At 42.2% G+C, this 22,097-nt stretch overlaps 1 protein-coding gene across 7 annotated transcripts in view; it reads right to left on the reverse strand.

Moving 5' to 3' along the window:
- Positions 1–22,097, reverse strand: part of Tsc1 (TSC complex subunit 1) — a 64,310-nt gene that overhangs the window by 37,011 nt on the left and 5,202 nt on the right. For all 7 annotated transcript variants that reach the window (XR_011370384.1, XR_011370383.1, XM_070014927.1 and 4 more), the window contains 4 exons: positions 15,768–15,830; positions 6,773–6,958; positions 3,307–3,410; positions 2,239–2,391 (listed from right to left, as the gene is read on the reverse strand). Coding sequence is in view for 5 of the 7 variants with exons in the window: in XM_070014927.1 (XP_069871028.1) it covers positions 2,239–2,391; positions 3,307–3,410; positions 6,773–6,878 (363 nt within the window). In the remaining 2 variants the exon portion in view is untranslated. The remainder of the gene's footprint in view (positions 1–2,238; positions 2,392–3,306; positions 3,411–6,772; positions 6,959–15,767; positions 15,831–22,097) is intronic.

Here is a 22,097-nt window from a genome sequence, read left to right on the forward strand (position 1 = left end):
AATCGCAGCATTTGGGAGGCTTGGGTCATGAGTTCAAGACTAGTCTAGATTATATAGTGAGTTCCAGACCAATCTGGGTTACACAGTGAGATTCAGTCTCAAAATCAGACAGACATTCCATCTTTAGTTATAGGTGCCACTAGAATGTACTTCTAAATGGGTAAAGGGACCTTTAAGGATCCATAAAAAGATATATATATTTAATTAATTTTTAATTTTTTTTTTTTTGCAGGTCCTGGGGATGGAACTCAGGGCTGAGCTCTGTCCCTGAGCCTCTCTTTGCTCAAGGCTAGCACTCTACCACTTGAGCCACAGCACCACTTCTGGCTTTTTCTGTTTATGTGGCATTGAGGAATCGAACCCAGGGCTTCATGCATGCGAGGCAAGTATTCTACTACTAGGACACATGTCCAGCCCATAATACCTTCTTTTAATTACAAAAATCCATGTCTATTGTAAGAGAATTTACAAGGGATGTATGTGTGTATATGTGTGTGTGTATGTGTTATGTATGTTTTATACTGGGTCTTAAACTACTATACTATCCTAGCCCTTAGCTTTTTCACTCACTTGAGCTATATTTTCACTTCTGGCTTTTTGCTGGTTAACTGGAGATTAGTGTCAGAAACTTGGCTGGCACTGGTAGCTCACACCTGTACTCCTAGCTACTCAGGAGGCTGAGATCTGGAGACTCTTTTTTTTTTGGGGGGGGGGGGAGGTCAGGTCGTGGCGCCTGAACTCTGGGCCTGGGCGCTGTCCCTCAGCTCTTCAGCTCAAGGCTAGTGCTCTACCACTTGAGCCACAGTGCCACTTCCGGCTTTTTTCTTTTTGCTTATGTGGTGCTAAGGAATCGAACCTAGGGCCTCAGGCATGCAAGGCAAGGACTCTACCACTGAGCCACCTTCCCTGCCCCTCCGTGAGAGTCTTACCTCCAATTAACCACCTGAAAACCAGAGTGGCACGGTGGCTCAAGTGGTAGAGCACTTGCCTTGAGCTGAAGAGCGCAAGGACAGTGCCCAAGCCCAAAGTTCTAGCCCTACAACTGACCAAAAAAAAAAGTGTCAGGAACTTTCCTGCAAGTGCTGTTTTTCAACCTTAGACCACAGCCTCCAGAGTAACTAGAATTACACTTGTAATTCTAAAACCTAGCTTCAACAAGAGGGATCCTCCCTTCCTCTCTCCCCTCCCTTTTTTTTTTTTAAATGCGGGTTGTGGAGCTTGAACTCAGGGCCTCACCATCTTGCTTTTCCTGCTCAAGGCTGGAGCTCTACCACTTGAGTCACAACTCCTCTTCTGGCTTTTTGTTAGTTAAATGGAGGTAAGAGTCTCAAATTTGCTGGGCACCAGTGGCTCACGCCTGTAATCCTAGATACTCAGGAGGCTGAGATCTGAGGATCACAGTTCAAAGCCAGCCCGGGCAGGAAAGGCAGTGAGACTCTTATCTCCAACAAACTACTCAGAAAACTGGAGGTGGCACTATGGCTCAAATGGTAGAGTGCAAGCCTTGAGCTGAAGAGCTGAGGGACAGCACCCAGGCCCAGAGTTCAAGCCCCATGACCGACCAAAAACAAAAGTATCAAATTTGTCTGCTCAGGCTAACTTTGAACCAGAATCCTCAGATCTCAGCCTTCTGAGTAGTTAGGATTATAGGTGTGACTACCAGTTTCCAGTCCAGCCAGGGATTTCTAAAAGTGAATCCAGCATATGTTTAATTGAGTGAGAGCTAGACAATGATGAAAGTAAAAAAATTAGGAATGACATGTTGAAGCCACTTAATTACAATCTTATTTTTTTGTTCAACTAAAGTATTCTACAGTCACAGAGATATATTCGAGAATTACTAGGTACCAATTTTGAATTACATTAGTATTAGAGAAAATCCCAAAATGCTTACATGTTCCTTAACAATGAAAATTAACATCTAGATTGCTTGTTTTCATACTCAACACTTTAAAAACTATATTCATAGAGCCACTTCTTTTTTTTTTTTTTTTTGGGGGGGGGGTCTGGTCATGGGGCCTGAACTCTGGGCCTGGGCGCTGTCCCTCAGTTCTTCAACTCAAGGCTAGCACTCTACCACTTGAGCCACAGTGCCACTTCCGGCTTTTTTCTTTTTGCTTATGTGGTACTGAGGAATCGAACCCAGGACCTCATGCGTGCAAGGCTAGGGCTCTACCACTTGAGCCACCTTCCCAGCCCCTCATAAAGCCACTTCATTCAAATCATTAAATATCCTACCTTTAGACATTTTAGTAAAGAAGGCAAAAGAGGTGCTTGAGAGAGCTTATGCTTCCAAGATGGCTGCAGCCTCACGACGTGCCCCAGCAGTGAGAGAATGGATAAACGGGTGGCGGCTTTGCCCACGTATTCATTAATTTTATCCAAGAGGTGCTGAAAGTGCAAAAAGACAAGGGAAATCCTCACATGACTTAGGAAGTTAAACCCAAATACTGTCAGCAGGGATGGACCTTAGTCTCTCAAGTCTTCCCTCTACAACAAGTCCATAAAAAGAAAACCAAGATTTTTTAAAACCATGTTAGCAAATAAAACATTGGTTCTTTGGGCCTGACAGAAAACAGCTAGATTGCAATTTATGAAAAAGGATCCCCATTATACCAGGCTGCTTGAGGAGGGAGACACTTGAACAGCCGCCCTTGTAACAACCACTGATTTCAAACCTGTGATAGGTTACTGAGGCCATGGGGCTCCTGCTGGAAGACCCTTACTGCTAAAGCAGCCAGCATATGAGCATTGGCTCCAGATATAAATTAGGCAGTAGAAATCTGACTCAGAGTAAGGAAAACAACAAAACATATTGGCAAAGTCTTCCTATCTTAGCAAAGTCACTCACACCAACTCAAGACTTAGCAGACTTAGCAATCACAATGTTTTGTTAGCTATTTATCAGAAACAAAAGGAAAACAGCGAAGAGCATCCCAAGTGCTTGGGTTAAAGAGTAGGAGTTCATTAGTTAGTCACAGAGTTATTTACACTATTTTCCCATATCAATATGTCTAAAAGTCCTAAAAGTTCAAAGCATGGGTTATAGGTCAAATAACCACTATAAAATTATAGTATTGGGATTATAGAATTCTTTGAAGAGTAAGAGCTTTAAAGGCTTCTGCAGTAGGTTTTATGTTGTAAACTTCCCAGAAAGCAAATTGATTTTATATGGGAATAACATCAACTGTGGTATACAGAAGTCAAGAAAGGAAGCTCTGGACAGACTGTGCAGTCTTGCATAGATGCTGTCACATGAGCCTTAGAGACATATTAAATACCCTCCTATTACATTTCAGTAGTTACCTTATCATGTGGCTCTTGCAAGGTAGTCAGGATGTGCAATACCGGCTGAGAATTTGTTTCCAGGTAATGATCCACCAAGGTGTTTACAAGCATGGGACCACGATCTAAATGTAGAATAATATATTTAGTTCCTTTAGCATTCTAAATTTACCCCAAATATTTGCCTAGATGTTGATAGTTCTTTATCTGCCACCCAAAGTTTTACATTGCATTGCTTATGCCTCCTTAAATTCATTTAGGTTTAACAATAATTCCAAGCATACTTGCTTAATAGCCATAAAAGCATATAAAATAATGTCTGTCTTTTTTTTTTTTTTTTTTTTTTTTGCCAGTCCTGGAGCTTGAACTCAGGATCTGGGCACTGTCCCTGAGCTTCTTTTCCTCAAAGCTAGCACTCTACCACTTGAGTCACAGCACCACTTCTGGCTTTTTCTGTTTATGTGGTACTAAGGAATTGAACCCGGGGCTTCATGCATGCTAGGCAAGCACTCTACCTAAGCCACCTTCCCAGCCCAAAATAGTCATTTTTTAATTACAAAAAAATATCCAGATCTAGTGTTAAAAACCAAAATTACAGCTGGACACCAGTGATTGATGCCTATAATCATACTCAGGAGGCTGAGACCTGAGGATTGTGGCTAAGATCAGGCAGGAAAGTCTATGAGACTTTTATCTCCAATTAACCAGCAAAAACTAGAAGTGGAGCTGTGGCTCAAGTAGTAGAACACTAGCCTTGAGCCAAAATCCTCAGGGAAAGTTACTAGGCCTGGAGTTCAAGCCCTAGGACTGGCACAAAAATCAAAACAAGAGAGGCTAGGAAGGTGGCTCAGCGATAGAGTGTTTGCCTCCCTTGCGTGAGGCTCTGGGTTCGATTCCTCAGCATCACATAAACAGAAAAAGCTGGAAGTAGCACTGTGGATCAAGAGGTAGAGAGCTAGCCTTGAGCTGAAGAGCTCAGGGACAGTGCCCAAGCCTAGAGAGTTCAAGCCCCATGACCAACAAAAACAAAAACGAAAATCAAAACACGAAAAAAGTTTGTGCTCTCTGGTTAAAGAGAGGTTGACCAGTTTTCACACTAAAAAACAAACATATGATGTTGAAAATGAACTATACAACTTGTGGGGGGCAAGGGGACAGGAGGGAAAAATTGGGAAAAGCAAGGGAAGGGGTGACATTGTCCAAAAAGAAATGTACTCTCAGCCGAATGCTTGTGACTCATGCCTGTAATCCTAGCTAATCAGAAGACTGAGACTGAGGATCACAGTTCAAAGCCAGCCCAGGCACAAAAATCCATGAGATTCTTACCTTCAATTAACCACGAGAAATGGTGCTGTGGTTCAAAGTGGTAGAATGCTTCAAAGTGGTAGAGTGCTAGCCTTGGGCAAAAAAGCTCAGGAACAGTGCCCAGGCCCTGAGTTCAAGCCCCACAACTGACCAAAAGAAAAAAGAAAAAAAGAGGGACTGGGAAGGTGGCTCAGTGGGAGAGTACTTGCTTTGCATGCATGAGGCCCAGGGTTCAATTCCTCAGCACTACATAAGCAGAAAAAGCCGAGAAAGTGGTGCTGTGGCTAAAGTGATAGAGTGCTAGCCTTAAGCTGAAGAGCTGAAGGAGAGCGTCTAGGCCCAGAGTTCAGGTCTCAGGACTGAACAAAAAAAAAAGAAAAAAAAGAAATGTACTCTTTTCCTGTAATTGTAACCCCTCTGTACATCGCCTTTATTTATTTTATTATTTTTTTCTCACGTATGCAAGGCAAGCACTTGCCCACTGAGCCACCCTCCCAGCCCTATTTTTTTTACTTTTTGCCAGGCCTAGGCTTGAACTCAGGGCCTAGGCACCATCCCTGAGCTTCTTTTTTTTTTTTTGGGTCCGGTCATGGGGCTTGAACTCTGGGCCTGGGCGCTGTCCCTCAGCTCTTCAGCTCAAGGTTAGTGCTCTACCATTTGAGCCACAACGCCACTTCCAGCTTTTTTCTTTTTGCTTATATGGTGCTGAGGAATCGAACATAGGGCCTCAGGCATGCAAGGCAAGCGCTCTACCACTGAGCCACCTTCCCAGCCCCCTGAGCTTCTTTTGTCCAAGATTAGCACTCTACTGCTTGATCCACAATGCCACTTCTGGCTTTTTCAAAGTAGTTTAATTGAGATAAGAGTCTCACAGACTTTCTGCCTGGGCTGGCTTCAAACCACAATCCTCAGTGTACATCTCCTTTATAATAACAATTAAAAGTTTTTTTTTCAAAAACCCATATATGTGCTAGGCACTGGTGGCTCAAACCTATAATCTTAGCTACTCAGGAAGCTGAGACCTAAGAATCATGGTTTGACCAGTTTGTCTGCTAGCCCTGGCAGACAAAACTGACAGACTCATTTCTCTAACAAACAAACAAAAAGGTGGGACTGGAAGTGTGGTAGTAGAGCACTTGCCTTAAGCAAAAAAACTGGTTGAGAGTTTGAAGCCCCGAAGATCAAGTTCTGGTACCAGCACCAGAGCAAAATAAGACAAAAAAAAAAAAAAAAAAGAGATTTACAGATGAAACAAGATGCATGACTTTTAAAATTCTCTAGGTGGGAGAAAGTCAGAGAGGCAAGAGAAAATGGCAGAAACTACCTATGTAAATTGTGGTCAGGGATGGGTGGAGGAAACTAGGGAAAAGCAAAGGAAGGTGTGACACTGTCCAAAAAAGAAATGTACTCATTATCTGACTTATGAAATGGTAATCCCTCTGAATACCTTCATAAGAACAAAAAAAAAAAAAATTTTTTTTTTTTTTTTGGATCCAGTCATGGGGCCTGAACTCTGGGCCTGTGCACTGTCCCTCAGCTCTTCAGCTCAAGGCTAGCGCTCTACCACTTGAGCCACAGCGCCACTTCCGGCTTTTTTCTTTTTGCTTATGTGGTGCTGAGGAATTGAACCCAGGGCCTCAGGCATGCAAGGCAAGCGCTCTACCACTGAGCCACCTCTCCAGTCCTAAAATTATTTTTGTAAGTGGCAGAAACCTTGAACCAGGATTCATGGGTTTACTCCAGGATTCTTGCTTCTTTGTCTATCTATTTGAGAACTAAACATATGAAACACATTCAGTGCAATCCATTAATATCTGCTCTCTTCTAGTAGTTAAAAAGTCTCTTCCAGAGCTGGGAAGGTGGCTCAGTGGTAGAGTGCTTGCCTACCATGCCTGAAGCCTTGGGTTTGATTTCTCAGTACCACATACACAGAAAAAGCCAGAAGTGGCACTGTGGCTCAAGTGGTAGAGTGCTAGCCTTGAGCAAAAGAAGCTCAGACACAGTTCAAACCCCAAGACTTACAAAAAAAAAAAAAAAAAAAGAAGAAGAAGAAGAAAATGAAAATGAAAATAAAACTTTCTTACAAAGACAAAAACTAAAACTTGTCCTCCAAATTCTAGTTGCCTCTAGATCTATCTCTTTTTGTGAACAGATAAGCTAAAAAGGACATCCTCTGACTTACCAGAATTGAGATTCTCCTTAAAGACAGCTGTTACATCATCACGCACGCCCAGCATGGTGGAATCTAGCATGGAGAGCAGCTCCCCGACATTCGCTGGCTGGGCCATTCTCTTGCTCAACACTGCTGTGCCGGGTCCAGGACCTGTGTTAAAGGCTGGGGTGTCTCTTCATTAGGGCTGCTACCAGACTGCAAGAAACACAAACACACACGCGTGCATGTACATACACACACACACACACACACACAGACAAATACCTGCAAGACAAACTATCATATGTGCTGCTGATAGAAGATGGAGTATGTGAATAATTTTATTTTTGATAAATTTACAAGTCAAGCACAGCTTTATGGAATGTAACAGAGTAGATCTTTATTTTACAAATGGCAATCTGGATACCTAAAAAGGCTAAATAATTTTGCTAAGGTCACATGTTAAAACAATATACACAAAGCATGGTGCAGGTGGCTCATACCTGTAATCCTAACTCAGGAAGCTGATATCTAAGGATCAAGGTTCAAAGCCAGGCTGGGCAGAAAAATCCCTGAGACTCTTATCTCCAATAAACCACCATAAAACGGGAAGTGGTGCTGTGGCTCAAGTGGTAGAGCACTCACTTTGAGCTGAAGAACTCAAGGACAGTGGTCAGGACAAAAGTTCAAGCCCCACGATGGACCAAGCAAAACACAATATACACAGGGCCAATCCTAGACCAGTGATTGTATGTGTCATCTGTAACCTCATTAAAATATATTCCTATTTGCTTTTCTTTGAGTAAGCTACAGAAGCATTTTTTAAAAGTCTTAGTGCATATATAATGTGTGTCCATAGAATATTTGTTAGAATTTAGTTTCCTGGCCCATTCTCAAACTGCAATTTTGACTCAGTGCACATAAAAAAATCCAACTCAAGAGTTAAACTTCTTCAGAGCTGGCAAAGTAGCAATGACCCCAGAAGCAGACAGAATTAATTCACTGTGATCTATCTCTCACATACCCTACAACCCGATGACAGTCACTGACCTGGCTATTGGTGAATCAGACATTCATCAGTGAGAAAAATCAATTAAAATATCTAAATGCATTTTTGATAACCAATCATAAGTATAAACCTTACAGGTAAACCACAACGGATTCTAACGGGCTCAGAAATGTGAGATCACAACTGGTAAGCATCTACTATTACAAAAGGAGTTCAAATCTGAAAACAGAAATAAATTTCATTTTATTATGAACTAGATTAAAAATAAAAATCAACAGTCCATCACGTAAGACAACTTTTCAAGAGCACATTTACCTAGCTAAATCCCCATACTTATTTCTATTTTCAATGTATCACAAAGATTTTCTCATTAGTGGTGCAGATTAATCTTATAAATTTAGAAGTATTTTGTCTCCAAGATCTCATTTTAATAAAATTGTCCCTTACCTGTTCCAAGTCTAGTGAGACTTTTGAGTTTATCTACTGCAGATTCAAAGACAGTAATGTCAGATCTGGTCCCCTAAAACAGACAGCTCCAGAGCAGTGACATGAGCTCAATGTTAAACAAAGACAGCGCCTACCCAGTGAGTGGGCACTGTCCCTGAGCTTTTGTGCTCAAGGATAGTGCTCTACGACTTTGAGCCCACAACTTCACTTTCAGTTTTCTAGTGGTTAATTGGAAATAAGAGTCTCACAGACTTCCTTGTCCAGGCTGGCTTTGAACCATAATCCTTAACATCTCAGCCTCCTAAGTAACTAGGATTACAGGAACAGGCCACCAGTGCCTAGACTTAATCGTATTTAATCTCCAACAAAAAGATAAATCTTGGGGGCTGGGAAGGTGGCTCAGTGATAGAGCGCTTGCCTTGCATGCATGAGGCCCTGGGTTCAATTCCTCAGTACCACATAAGAAAAAAGAAAAAAGCCAGAAGTAGTGCTGTAGCTCAAGTGGTAGAGTGCTAGCCTTGAGCTGAAGAGCTGAGGGACAGTGCACGGGCCCAGAGTTCAGGCCCCACGACCGCACCCAAAAAAAAGATAAATCTTGGACTTTGGATAAGATTCTTGGAAAAATAACCTAATTCAAGCTTTTCTGGGGCTGGGAAGGTGGCTCAGTGGTAGAGTGCTTGCCTTGCATACCTGAAGCCCTGGGTTGGATTCCTCAGCCCCACATAAGCAAAAAGAAAAAAGCTGAAAGCAGCACCGTGGCTCAAGTGGTAGAGGGGAGCCTTGAGCTAAAGAGCTGAGGGACAGCGCCCAGGCCCAGAGTTCAGGCCTCATGACTGGACCCAAAAACAAAACAAAACAAATCAAACTTTTCTGACATTCTAAAAAGCCCTAATCATAGCTAGGCACTAGTGCTCAAGCCTGTAATCCTAGCTATTCAGGAAGCTGAGTTCTGAAGATGGCAATTTGAAGCCAACTTAGGCAGGAAAATCCTAAAGACTCTTTTTTTTTAACATTTTTATATGTATTTTATTGTAAAAACACTGTACAGAGGGGATTTTTTTCCCCTTAAGATTCATCTCCAATTAACCAGCAAATAGTAGGAAATACAGCTGTGGCTCAAGACCGGCACCTGGGTCAATCATAAGTTTTTAGAATTAGTTCACAACTGTCATATCTTTCTTTTTAAAATTTGTTCAAATATTTCTTAGATTATGTAAAGTACTATGTAGAGAAGACAGACTTAGCTGGGCACTGGTGGCTGAGAGACCTGTAACCCTAGCTACTCAGGAAATTGAGATCTGAGGATTACAGTTCAAAGCCAGCCTGGGCAGGAAAGTCCATGAGAGTCTTATCTCCAATTAACAATGAGAAAACCAGAAGTGGAGCTGTGGTTCAAAGTGGTAGACTGGTAGCCTTGAGCAAAAAGAGCTAAGGGACAGTGCCCAAGCCCCAAGTTTAAACCCATGACTAACAACAACAACCAAAAAAAAAAAAAAAAACCCAGACAGACTTAGTAAGTACAATGAGTAATTCTAGGTGCTCTAGGAGGAAAATGGAAACATTCACTGGATGCACAGAGGAAGAAGGGGAGAACAACCCAGACACAGAGTGGTAGACAAGCCACACACTTGCTAAACACACTTTACAGCCTGTACAATGTCAGTACTCTAGACATACTGAAGCACTCACAGCTGGGTGAGTCTCTTTTCCATTCTGAAAAAACCACCATACAGGAAAAGAACATATAGGAGAATCTGATAGGCAAATCTAGGGAATGCCTTTCTGCACCCTACATGATAAACAACATTACACAGCTTAGTGGCATGAGTGGCTATATGCCACTATGCAGTGCTACAGCTGATACTACCAGTCATGTTCTTTAATACTTGCTTCCCTTTCTGTTGTTCTTGTTCTGCCAGTCTCTTAGATCACAATAAAAGGCGCTATCACTGAGTCTAAAGTAAATGCCTGTACGACAGCCTTAAACTTCTCCACAGCCCCTACAATCATATGTAGCCCACTAGCAAGTCTATTCATTTCTGTACCTCCTTTGCTACCCCCTGCCCTCCCTCCTCAGGATAAGCTCCCCATTAACTTCTCTTGAAGACATGCTTCCCTACAAATTATTTGCCACCAACCAAGGTAAATTCTGAAATATATTTAAAATCAACTTGTGCCTTCCTGTGGAGCTAATAAGAGCCAAAGTTATGAGTGGCTTTTGAGGCCCCAGCTGATTCAGCCAGTTGTGAACTCCATACCCTCCCTCTGCCTCTTCATTACCTTGCTCCAGTCCTGGTCTTCTTAAATACATGAAAACTGGTCTGTACTCAGGGCCTTTGTACTTGTTCTCTATGCCTAGAACGAATGCTCTCCTACATCTTCACATGGTTGACAATCTCCTTCAGGTCTCTGCTCAAAATGTTATCATCTCTGTAGCGCCTCTCCCTGCCACTTGATCCACAGCCGAGTGGGGGCCATAGGTTCCAGCTTTGAATAAATGATACTTTGTGTGTGTGTGCCAATCCTGAGGCTTGAACTCAGGGCCTGCCCACTATCACTGAGCTTTTTTGCTTAGGACTGTATCACTCTATCACTTGAGCCACTGTTCTACTTCAATCTTTTTGGTGGTTAATTGGAGATTAAGAGTGTCATAGCTTTTTCTGCCCCACCTAGCAAATGATACTTTCTAATCATGAGGAACCTTGAAGCAAATTTACATTCTGTAAACAGTTATCACATATGATCATACAGAACACTCACCATCTCACAACCATGAGAAGTAGAGATTGGCAAAATTAGGTTTCCACCTCCACAGGCATCAAGTTTGGCATCTGGTTTTGCAAGGTTTGAAGGCTGAACAGTCAGCTGTTAAGTCAACTTGGAGGTTATTCTTACAACCTTGACTGTGTGTGTGTGTGTGTGTGTGTGTGTGTGTGTGTGTGTGTATGTGAGAGACAGAGAGAGACAGAGACAGAGACAGAGACAGACTGAGACAGACAGACAGGCAGACAGACAGACAGAGAGCTATATGTTTATGTCACATATCTACAAACTGTCAGTAATGCGGACAAGAAATATATATAGAATATTTAACCATAAGCTGAGTACTGGTGGCTCACACCTGTAATCCTAGCTACTCAGGAGGCTGAGATCTGAGGATCACAGTTCAAAGCCAGCCTGGGCAGGAAAGTAGTCCATGAAACTCTCATCTTCAATTAACCACAGAAAAACGAAAATGGCACTGTGGCTCAAGTGGTAGAGTGCTCATCTTGAGCTGAAGAGCTCAGGGCCAGTGCCCAGGGCCAGAGTTCAAGCCCCAGAATAGACCAAAAAAAAAAAAAAAGCAAACATAAATTAAATATTAAATATTAAAATTAAATATTAAATGTTTAAATATTCACTTAAATAAAAGTAAAACATTTTAGGGCTAGGATATTGTTCAACTGGTAGAGTGCCTGCCTAACAGGAGGAAGGCCCTCAGGATTGCCTCCCCCTAAAAAAAGTAAAACATTTTATTTATTTTATTTTTATTTTTTTGTCAGTTGTGGGGCCTGAACTCTGGGCCTAGGCACTGTCCCTCAGCTCTTCAGCTCAAGGCTAGTGCTCTACCACTTGAGCCACAGCGCCACTTCCGGCTTTTTCTGCTTATGTGGTGCTGAGGAATCGAACTCAGGGCCTCATGCATGCAAGGCAAGCACTCTACCACTGAGCCACCTTCCCAGCCCCAAAAAAGTAATGGGGGGGGGGGGAGGGTGTGTGTGTGTGTGTTATCAGTCATGGGGCTTTAACTCTGGGCCTGGGGGTGGGGGGGTGGGGGGGGAGGGTGTGTGTGTGTGTGTGTACCAGGGCATGTGTGTGTGTGTTATCAGTCATGGGGCTTTAACTCTGGGCGTGTGTGTGTGTGTGTGTGTGTGTATACCAGGGCTTAAACTCAGTGTGTGTTATCAGTCATGGGGCTTTAACTCTGGGCCTGGGGTGTGTGTGTGTGTACCAGGGCTTAAACTCAGTGTGTGTTTTCAGTCATGGGGCTTTAACTCTGGGCCTGGGGTGTGTGTGTGTGTGTACCAGGGCTTAAACTCAGTGTGTGTGTGTGTTATCAGTCATGGGGCTTTAACTCTGGGCCTGGGGTGTGTGTGTGTGTACCAGGGCTTAAACTCAGTGTGTGTGTGTTATCAGTCATGGGGCTTTAACTCTGGGCGTGTGTGTGTGTGTGTGTGTGTGTGTGTGTGTGTGTGTGTGTGTGTGTGTGTGTGTGTGTGTGTGTGTGTGTGTGTGTGTGTGTGTGTGTGTGTGTGTGTGTGTGTGTGTGTGTGTGTGTGTGTGTGTGTGTGTGTGTGTGTGTGTGTGTGTGTGTGTGTGTGCATGGGATGGCATTCCTTAGCTTTTTTGCTCAAGGCTGGCAATCTACTACTTTGAGCCATAGTGCCACTTCTGGTTTTCTGGTGGTTAACTAGAGGTAAGTCTCACAGACTTTGCTGCCCAGGCTGACTTTGAACCATGAGACTCAGATCTCAGCCTTCTGAGTAGCGAGGATTACAGGCATAAGCCACCAGCATCTGGTAAAAATAAGAACTTATAAGTTATTGTTAAATAATGAGTCTCAAGGATAACTTTATGAATAACAGAATATACTCTTGAGCCAATTTTTTTTTTCTTTGGTCAGTCATGGGGCTTGAACTCTGGGCTTGGGCGCTGTCCCTGCGCTCTTCAGCTCAAGGAAAGTGCTCTATCCCTTGAGCCACAGCGCCACTTCCTGTTTTCTAATGGAGAAAAGAGTCTCATGGACTTTCCTGCCTGGGCTGGCTCTGAACTGGGATCCTCAGATCTCAGCCTCCTGAGTAGTTAGGATTACAAGTGTGAGCCATCAGCACACGGCCCAAATGTTTTTTAACAATGTAAATAACCCACCTACTTAACAGAAACATTAAATTATATCTTTTTTTTTTTGAGGTCCTGGGGCTTGTACTCAGGGCCTGGGCACTGTTTCTGCGTTTCTTTTGTTCAAGCTTTTTTTGCTAGCACTCTACCATTGGAGCCACAGCACCACTTATGGCTTTTTCTGTTTATGTGGTGGCACTGAGGAATCAAACCCAGGGCTTCATGCATACTAGACAAGTACTCTATCACTAAGCCACATTCCCAGCTCATTAAATTATATCTGAACTCTAACTTTCATAGAATTATTTGGCAGTATTTATTACAAACACCATAACCTTTAAGAATTTACTTAATTTTTGGCCTTTCACGAAAACATGTTTGGAAATCCATTTGTCAGGATGGATTAAAAACACAAGTCAACCATGACATCTCAATTTCATATAAAAAAAATAATTATACATGCCTGTAATCCTAGCTACTCAGGAGGCTGAGATCTGAGGATCGCGGTTCAAAGCCAGCCCAGGCAGGAAAGTCCGTGAGACTCTTATCTCCAATAAACTACTAGAAAACCAGAAGTGGCGCTGTGGCTCAAGTGGTAGAGCGCTCGCCTTGAGCTGAAGAGCGCAGGGACAGCACCCAAGCCCAGAGTTCAAGCCCCACGACCAATCAAAATAAATAAATAAATAAAAATAATAAAAATAATAATTATACAAAAAATACACAACCAGGCTAGGGATGTAGCAAGTGGCAGAGTATGTGTCTAGCATGCATTAGGTCATTAGTTCAATTCCCAGCACCATCAAAAATACAAAACAAACAACAATAAGTTGAACTTTAAATCCACAGTCCACCTGGCACTGGTGGCTCCTGCCTATAATCCTCCTAGATACCCCAAGACTAAAATCAAGATAATGACAGATAATAAATAAATAAAAAGAAAGAATATAGAGAAAAGAAAGTTAACACAAAATGACTTGGGCTGTAACTCAGTTGAGAGCACTTGCCTAATATGCTTAGGATCCTGAATTGATTCCTTAGTACTAAGAAGAAGAAAAAAAGACTAAAGATATTTTGTATTCACCAATCAAGTTTCACAAAAATGCCTTCAGAGAATTTCTTGTAGTTTTGAATTTATGGAGACCAAATAGTAACAAACATCTTTTCAAAATGTTGTCATCAATTTTTAATAGTTGAAGCTGAAGGATCATTGAGATTTTTCCAAGCTATGAATCTCTAAAAGACCAACCGCTAGAAACTGTGCTGAACGTTGTTTTGTACAAAAAGGTATGCTAGATAGACAAGGACACGTGTGACACCATGGTCATGGGACTATCCAGAAGCACACTTTTCCCACAAAGTACTTTTCCTACACTAAAATTTCCAGCTTTTATAATTGGCCTATTAAAATGTAACATGACTAAAGTCATTAAAATGTTTAAGGGCTGGGAAGGTGGCTCAGTGGTAGAGTGCTTGCCTTGCATGCATGAGGCCTTGGGTTCGATTCCTCAGTACCACATCAACAGAAAAAGCCAGAAGAGCTGAGGGACAGCACCCAGGCCCAGAGTTCAAGACCCACAACCGACAAAAAAAAAAAAAAAAAAGAGGGTGGAAAGACAATATGCAATATAAAACACATAAAAAATCTGAAAATGGCCGAGCGCCCATGGCTCACACCTGTAATCCTAACCACTCAGGAGGCTGAGATCTGAGGATCACGGTTCAAAGCCTGGCAGGAAAGTCACTGAGACTTTTATCTCCAATAAAACCACTAGAAAACCAGAAGTGGCACTGTGGCTCAAGGGGTAGAGCACTCATCTTGAGCTGAAGAGCGCAGGGACAGCACCCAAGCCCAGAGTTAAAGCCCCATGATCAAAAAAAAAAAAAAAATCTAAAAATGACAAGTCAAATAGAAAGCTTTCTGCACTTAGGAGAGAACACTTCTACCTTCTGTAGACTAATTCCTATGACCTTGGTGAGGGAGTGAGATAGACTACAGTAAGTGGCTATCACTGAGCCAAGACAATCAACCCAACACCTCCTCATCTTTCCTTATACATTTCCTGCACAGGCACAACTGTTACAATTGGTATTCCCCTCATGAACTCAAAATTAGAGTTCACTGGTAAGATCACTAAGACAAAACTCAGATCCAGAAAAATTCCAAAACTTCAATATTTATGAAGGATAGTGTGGACTTTAGGAATCTTTCAATTTCTATATACCAATAAAACACATTCATTTATCCCCAAACTTAACTTTGTATCAATCTAAATGAGTTCTAAGCCTCAGCCAGAGTCAAGCACATTAAATGACTTACTTTAGCATAAATACTTCAATTTAACTAGTGGGTATAACCATATTCTGCTTTGATTCACATCAAAGGTCCACCAACTACTAGCTATACAACCTTAGGAATCTTACATAAGACCTTTTCACATGACTCCTTAATTATAAAATGAATATATACCAAAACAGTGGCAATAAAGAAAACAATACACTTAGTACATTGCCTAGTATTAAATAAGCATTTGGTAAACCATTAGTAATTTGACCAGTTTCTTCAGTCCAGGTCCTGGAAGGGAGCTAAAACCATATATATTAAATCCTGGAATGTGAAGTATCTGCATCCCAGTATACCCATGGATAGGCTGAATAATTCCCTCCAACCACTGGACTGAATTCATACCTTACCTGTTCCGGGGAGCATTGGTTCTTCAGTTTCAAGTGCTGTCAGCCTGGTGTCTTTCATGGTCACTGAGGAGAAAACACACATATACACATATATGAATATAGAATAGCCTGACAAAAAGGAAAGTGTGAGACTTGATCAGAGGGAGTTTGGGTCTCAACTCCTTCCTGCTAGCTCTGACAGGTGCCCTCTGGTTTCCACTGAAAGAAACAATGACAACCTTTGGGACCAATACCTTTAGACATGTGTATTTCTTTTTCTTTTTTTGAGGGGGGGTCTGGTCGAGGGCCAGAACTCTGGGCCTGGGTGCTGTCCCTCAGCTCTTCACCTCAAGGCTAGCGCTCTACCACTTGAGACACAGCACCACTTCCCGCTTTTTTCCCTGCTTATGTGGTGCTGAGGAATCAAACCCAGGGCCTCATGCATGCAAGGCAAGCACTCTACCACTGAGCCACCTTTCCAGCCCAGACATGTGTACTTCTGAACAGTGAGTTGCTGGAAAATCCTTTGTATTGCTCCAAACTTGTAATCTCTGCCTTTCGTTAACTATCAGAGCTGTCAACAAATGGGCAAGAGACACTCCAGAGCAAGTGCCAAGCTAAAATCCAAATTCTGCTGTTTCTCAGCTGTGTAATATTTGACTGTCTTAAGTCCTGGTGTCCAACCTTGAATTACCTTATGTATAGAGCAGAAGGAGCAATGTCATCGATGTCCTAAGGCAGGGAGGGATGAAATGGAGTGATGCACGCTACTCAGGAGCTCTGGGAGGGACGTCCCAGTGGTAAGGACAGTGAGAGGCACACAACACTCATGCTTCTGTCTTCTACAGGCCACACTCCCAGCCCTACGACTCTCTTGCTATGTGAACCTTTACATTTCCCAGCCATATCACATCATGTCCCAACCTGAGGACCAGGTACCCCCTTGTCCTATGCTAAAAGATTCTGCTCTGCCTTCTCCTGAGCTAAGTGTTGATTTTGAAAGTCTCAGCATGAACACTCCATCAGAGGAGCCTTCCTTGGCCTCCTATACTCCCATGCCCCAGACTAGGTCAGGCCCCCTGACATATCAGCAGCCTATGTTTCTTTGTTTCATCCCACAATCCAATTAAATAGCTGTGATTAGCCAATGAACATGTTTCTTTCACAAGAAGCTAGGCTGCAGAGAGTGACTGAGGCATCTACCTCCTGTGGCTATCACAGTGTTATAACACTTGTTGAGTAAATGACTAACAAGTTAAAATCACTTTCAGATAAACATGCAAAGCCTAATTTTATCTTCAAACAGTAAAATCCGAATCTAAAATATTTACAACAGCTATTTCTTTCTTCCCCCTTTTACCCTACTTCTGTCCATATTAACTCATTATCTATGTTAAACATGTATACATAAACACTTTTAAAAATGGCTTAGGTATGATCTAATCATGAGACTGACTAGAAGACAGGGGCCACGCATTTAGGACCCTCAGACCTGTATTGACACCTGGCACACAATAGGCCTTTTCAGGTCCCTAAGATTGCCTGAGCTTCTCCACCAGCCATTCCTGGAATGAACATACCACGTCAATACAAGGCCTTCTCTTCCATATACACCTACTTGCACTGAGCACAGAGGAGCTTGAACAGAACAAGCTCTGAAATACATGGTCCTGGGCAAAGTCAAACAAGAAGATTGAGCAACTCAAACATATAAAACCTTTTGCTCTAGATGACCAGGTAATCATAGTGCCACATGAAACACACTTGGGGAGTTCACACCAATGAGATCTTGAGGATTGCCCAGCCAAAGTAACTATCCTAGACAGGACACTGCCATACAATCAGAGTGGGTTTTGTCAAGTGTTAAACATTAAAACTTAACTTCATCAGGCATAGTTAACTTACACTTATAATACCAGTTACTCAGGGGGCTGAGATCTGAGGATCACAATTTGAAGTCAGCAAAAAGCTGGAACTGGAGGGATGGCTCCATGCACCATGAGCACATGAGGCCCAGTACTGATACATACATACACAGACACACAGACACATACACCTCGAAGGTAATAGGACTGAATTAGCATCAATTTCCCCATTGTTATTTATTATTTTTAAGTGTTCACTTACTTTTTCATGTGTGCTATATAGGGCAGGACTGGGCACAATTACATTACTTAGGTCAGTAATGTGAGATTCAGCAGGTTAACCACCCAAGCCAAAATGGGCCTTGTGGACACAAACCCTTGTTAGAACCTAAAGCAGCACCAATCCCCCTTCCTATCTTGCACAGCCAAATGAAAAAAGAAACATGTTCTCCTCTGGAAAATTTGACCCTTTTTTTCCTGCAACATTGTAACCTCACCTCTACAAGCAGTCTTTTTGAATAAAAATAAAAGACTGTGCTTTGATATTCTGAGATTAAATAGAAGGAACACAGGTTGATTTACTTCTACCATTCATTTTCATTTCTTCCTTTGTGTTTATGGTTCATATGCTTAGGATTACATATGAACTCTAGCATAACAGCTAAGGATGTCATCTGCTAGACCTCAACATTTTTTTAATAACAAATCTCTGCTCCGGTCAAGATGCATTATGAGCTCTGAAAGAACTAAGGAATATACATACCTTTATGAAGCATTAATAGCTAGTACTTAAAAATATTTTTCCAGAAATTATTAGTTGAATATTCATACTTGTAGATAACCAATGTCGTGATTTGTGGCCTAGAAACAAGCCCCTAGGCTTCCTCAGGACTGTGATTCTGAAAAAACGGGTAATTGCATGTCAAATCACCTTAGACAGTTTTGCACACATTTAAATGTAACTACAGAGAAAAGTAACAGAAGACATCTCTCCAGTATAACTTGTTTTCTACACTCAAGTTTTTAATCTATAAAAACTCAAACACATGGGGCTGGGAATGTGACTTAGTAGTAGAGTGTTTGCCTACCATGCATAAAGCCCTGGGTTTGATTCCTCAGCACCACATAAGCAGAAAAAGCTGGAAGTGGCGCTGTGGCTCAAGTGGTAGAGTGCTAGCCTTGAGCTGAAGAGCTGAGAGACAGGGCTCAGGCCCAGAGTTCAGGCCCCACAACAAGAAAGAAAGAAAGAAAGAAAGAAAGAAAGAAAGAAAGAAAGAAAGAAAGAAAGAAAGAAAGAAAGAAAGAAAGAAAGAAAGAAAGAAAGAAAGAAAGAAAGAAAGAAAGAAAGAAGGAAGGAAAGAAGGAAGGAAAGAAGGAAGGAAAGAAGGAAGGAAAGAAGGAAGGAAAGAAGGAAGGAAAGAAGGAAGGAAGGAAGGAAAGAAGGAAGGAAAGAAGGAAGGAAAGAAGGAAAGAAAGAAGGAAGGAAAGAAGGAAAGAAAGAAAGAAGGAAAGAAAGAAGGAAAGAAAGAAAGAAAGAAAGAAAGAAAGAAAGAAAGAAAGAAAGAAAGAAGGGAGGGAGGGAGGGAGGGAGGGAGGGAGGGAGGGAGGGAGGGAGGGAGGGAGGGAAGAAAAGGCTGGAAGTGGCACTGTGGCTCAAGTGGTAGAGTGCAAGCCTTGAGCAAAAGAAACTTAGGGACAGTGCCTAGGCCCTGAGTTCAAGCCCAAGGACTGGGGGAAAAAATTCGACACAGACTCATGCTTCAATGGACTACTTTGTGTCATCAAGGATAGTCTAGCTAGACAGGGCAGAACCAGCTACAGCAGAAAATCACACTGTTAGGATAGTATTTGGCTCTAGCTCAGGAATTTTAAGATGGTATCATAGAGTAATATTTCTATCAAGAAAACCAAGTTGCTTTCAGCACTAATCCACCTAAAAAGTGTAAGATATTTAGTCCAATTCTCTTATGGATGCAGTTGTAGTCCCTCTCAAGGTCATAGGAGCTGGGCCAGATACTCCATTCTCACTTGCCAGATTCTTCATTCAAAATGTCTGCCCCCAGGGACCTTGATGGACTGTTGGCTAAAGCTTACATCCTATTCGGAAGGTGAGGAATTCTCTAATAACATGCCTGAAAAGCCACAGCTTAATTCTGATAAAGCATATTATCTCTTCTACAAATAATATTTATGATTTGACCTTCTATTCAAATGAACAAAATTATTTACCAAGAAAACACAGGTCGAATAGATAACTTGTATATCAGAAAGTCACCATACAAAAGCTTCCTTGAGAGAAATATGATCAAACTCTGTGTGAGGTGTCCATAAGGTTTCAAGTTTATAGTAATCTAGAGTAGAAGAGCACCAGTTCTGACAGTATAGGACAGTGGTTCTTACCATCTGACCCTCTCAGACCACCAATCACAGTCAACTGGGAGTTTGTTAGAAATGCAAATTCTTAGGCTGGAAATATGGTTCAAGTGAAAGAAGTCCAGCCCACAAGTGTGAAGCCCTGAGTTCAAACCCCAGTACAACAGAAATGAAGGAAGGAAGGAGAGGAGGGGGACAAAAGAGAAGGGGAAGGAAACAGAAAGTGGGGAGGGAGTGAGGTCAGGCAAATTTTGGGGGTTTTTCTTTTGTTGTTGTTTTTGTCGGTCATGGGGCTTGAACTCTGGGCCTGAGTGCTGTCCCTCAGCTCTTCAGCTCAAGGCTAGCACTCTACCACTTGAGCTTCTACCACTTGAGCTACAGTGCCACTTCCAGTTTTCTGGTGATTTATTGGAGATAAGAGTTTCACGAACTTTCCTGCCCAGGCTGGCTTTGAACTGTGATCCTCAGATCTCAGCCTCCTGAGTAGCTAGGATTACAGGCATGAGCCACCGTGCCTGGCTGGGTTTTCATCTTTGAGATGACTCTGATGCCCACTAAAGGGGAAAAAAAAACTACCAGTCTCAAAAGGAGAAAGAGGGATAAAAGCAAGAAACATTTACTCATGCCCATCTGTGCAGGAGTGGTAAAGAAAGGGACATAATTCTGTAACTTTTTACAGATATAAAAAGGGGATTTGACCTCTGCCTCCAAATTTAAGACCTTGGAAAACATCTAATGGAATTCTGCTGGGTGCTGAAGGTACCAGCTCAGACTGATGCCCAGCCTAACCAGCAGTTAGCAGGTTACGAATCAGAATTCCTTAAACATTTTTAATGCGACACCTAAGGTTAAATTCCCAGTGAAGTGTAAAGAATATTCTAACACAGAAATTTAATAGTGACATGCCACAGACAGCACATAGGCCACCTGTAAGACTTAGGCCTATCTCAAATGATTGGCTAGGCTTTAAGCTGAGTTAATGAAGACTCTGGAGCTAAATGCCACATCTGTATGCCTACCTATTTTAGTGGTTATAGGACATAAAGTATAGAGGAAGGGACAGTGGTCTATAACTTTTAACGGGGCAACAGACCTTCCCCTTTAGTCCCATCAAAAGCCAGCGACCCATTGGCACTGTAATCCTAGCTACTAAGGAGGCTGAGATCTGAGGATGGCACTTTGAAGCCAGCCAGAGCAGGAGCCTTTCATCTCCAATTAATCATCAAAAAGCCAGAAGTGGAGCAGTAGCTCAGGTGGTAGAGCATTAGCCTGAAAAAAAAAGGATGGCGCTCCACCTTGAGTTCAAGCCCAGAAATCTATCTCTGTCTCTCTGTCTCTGTCTCTGTCTGTCTGTCTGTCTGTCTGTCTGTCTGTCTGTCTGTCTGTCTCTCTCTCTCTCTCTCTCTCTCTCTCTCTCTCACACACACACACACACACACACACAACACACACTGCAGATGAGGGAATTTATCACAGTACAATATTAAATGTGTGAATTTTGTAGTCAACCAAACATGGTTCGCATCCCTGCTCAGCCACTGAGTATCACATCCTATTTCAGAGGTCTCTAAGCCTCAGTGTTCTTTCCCTTCCCACTGAAAGCTGCAAGAGGAGCCAACAGGGTCAAAAGGGCAAACAAACGGGATTAGATATGTAAAACACTTAGCACAGAGTGTGGCACATAAGTACTCAAGTCACAAAAATTTTCTCATAATGGTATTACTACTAAACAAGATACTGCTGGATACATAATGCTTAGCAGTCTAGCCATTTAATAGCTGGTATTTGAAACACTGACTAAACCGTTTTACAACTTAAAATGGATACACTTCTAGTTTGTTACTTTGCTCTGGGAAGGATAAGCACAGGTCCTAATGACTGCACACAGGAAGGACATCTCATCACTACCCACCATACCCTTCTATCACACCAACAACACAAAGCAAGATTAAGGTTGCCCTTTGTTACTCAACACACATCATGGCCTCAACAACCATTATATTTACTTTACGAAGTGACCTGTGAGCTGTAGGCCGCTAACTACCACTCCTTGTTTGGGATTAAAGCTGTCAGTCGATGTCAATCTGAACTCATTCAACTTGAAAAAGTATTT

This window comes from Dipodomys merriami, unplaced genomic scaffold (genome assembly GCF_024711535.1).
Source record: "Dipodomys merriami isolate MVZ:Mamm:240054 unplaced genomic scaffold, mDipMer1.0.p SCAF_11, whole genome shotgun sequence".
Lineage (NCBI taxonomy): Eukaryota > Metazoa > Chordata > Mammalia > Rodentia > Heteromyidae > Dipodomys > Dipodomys merriami.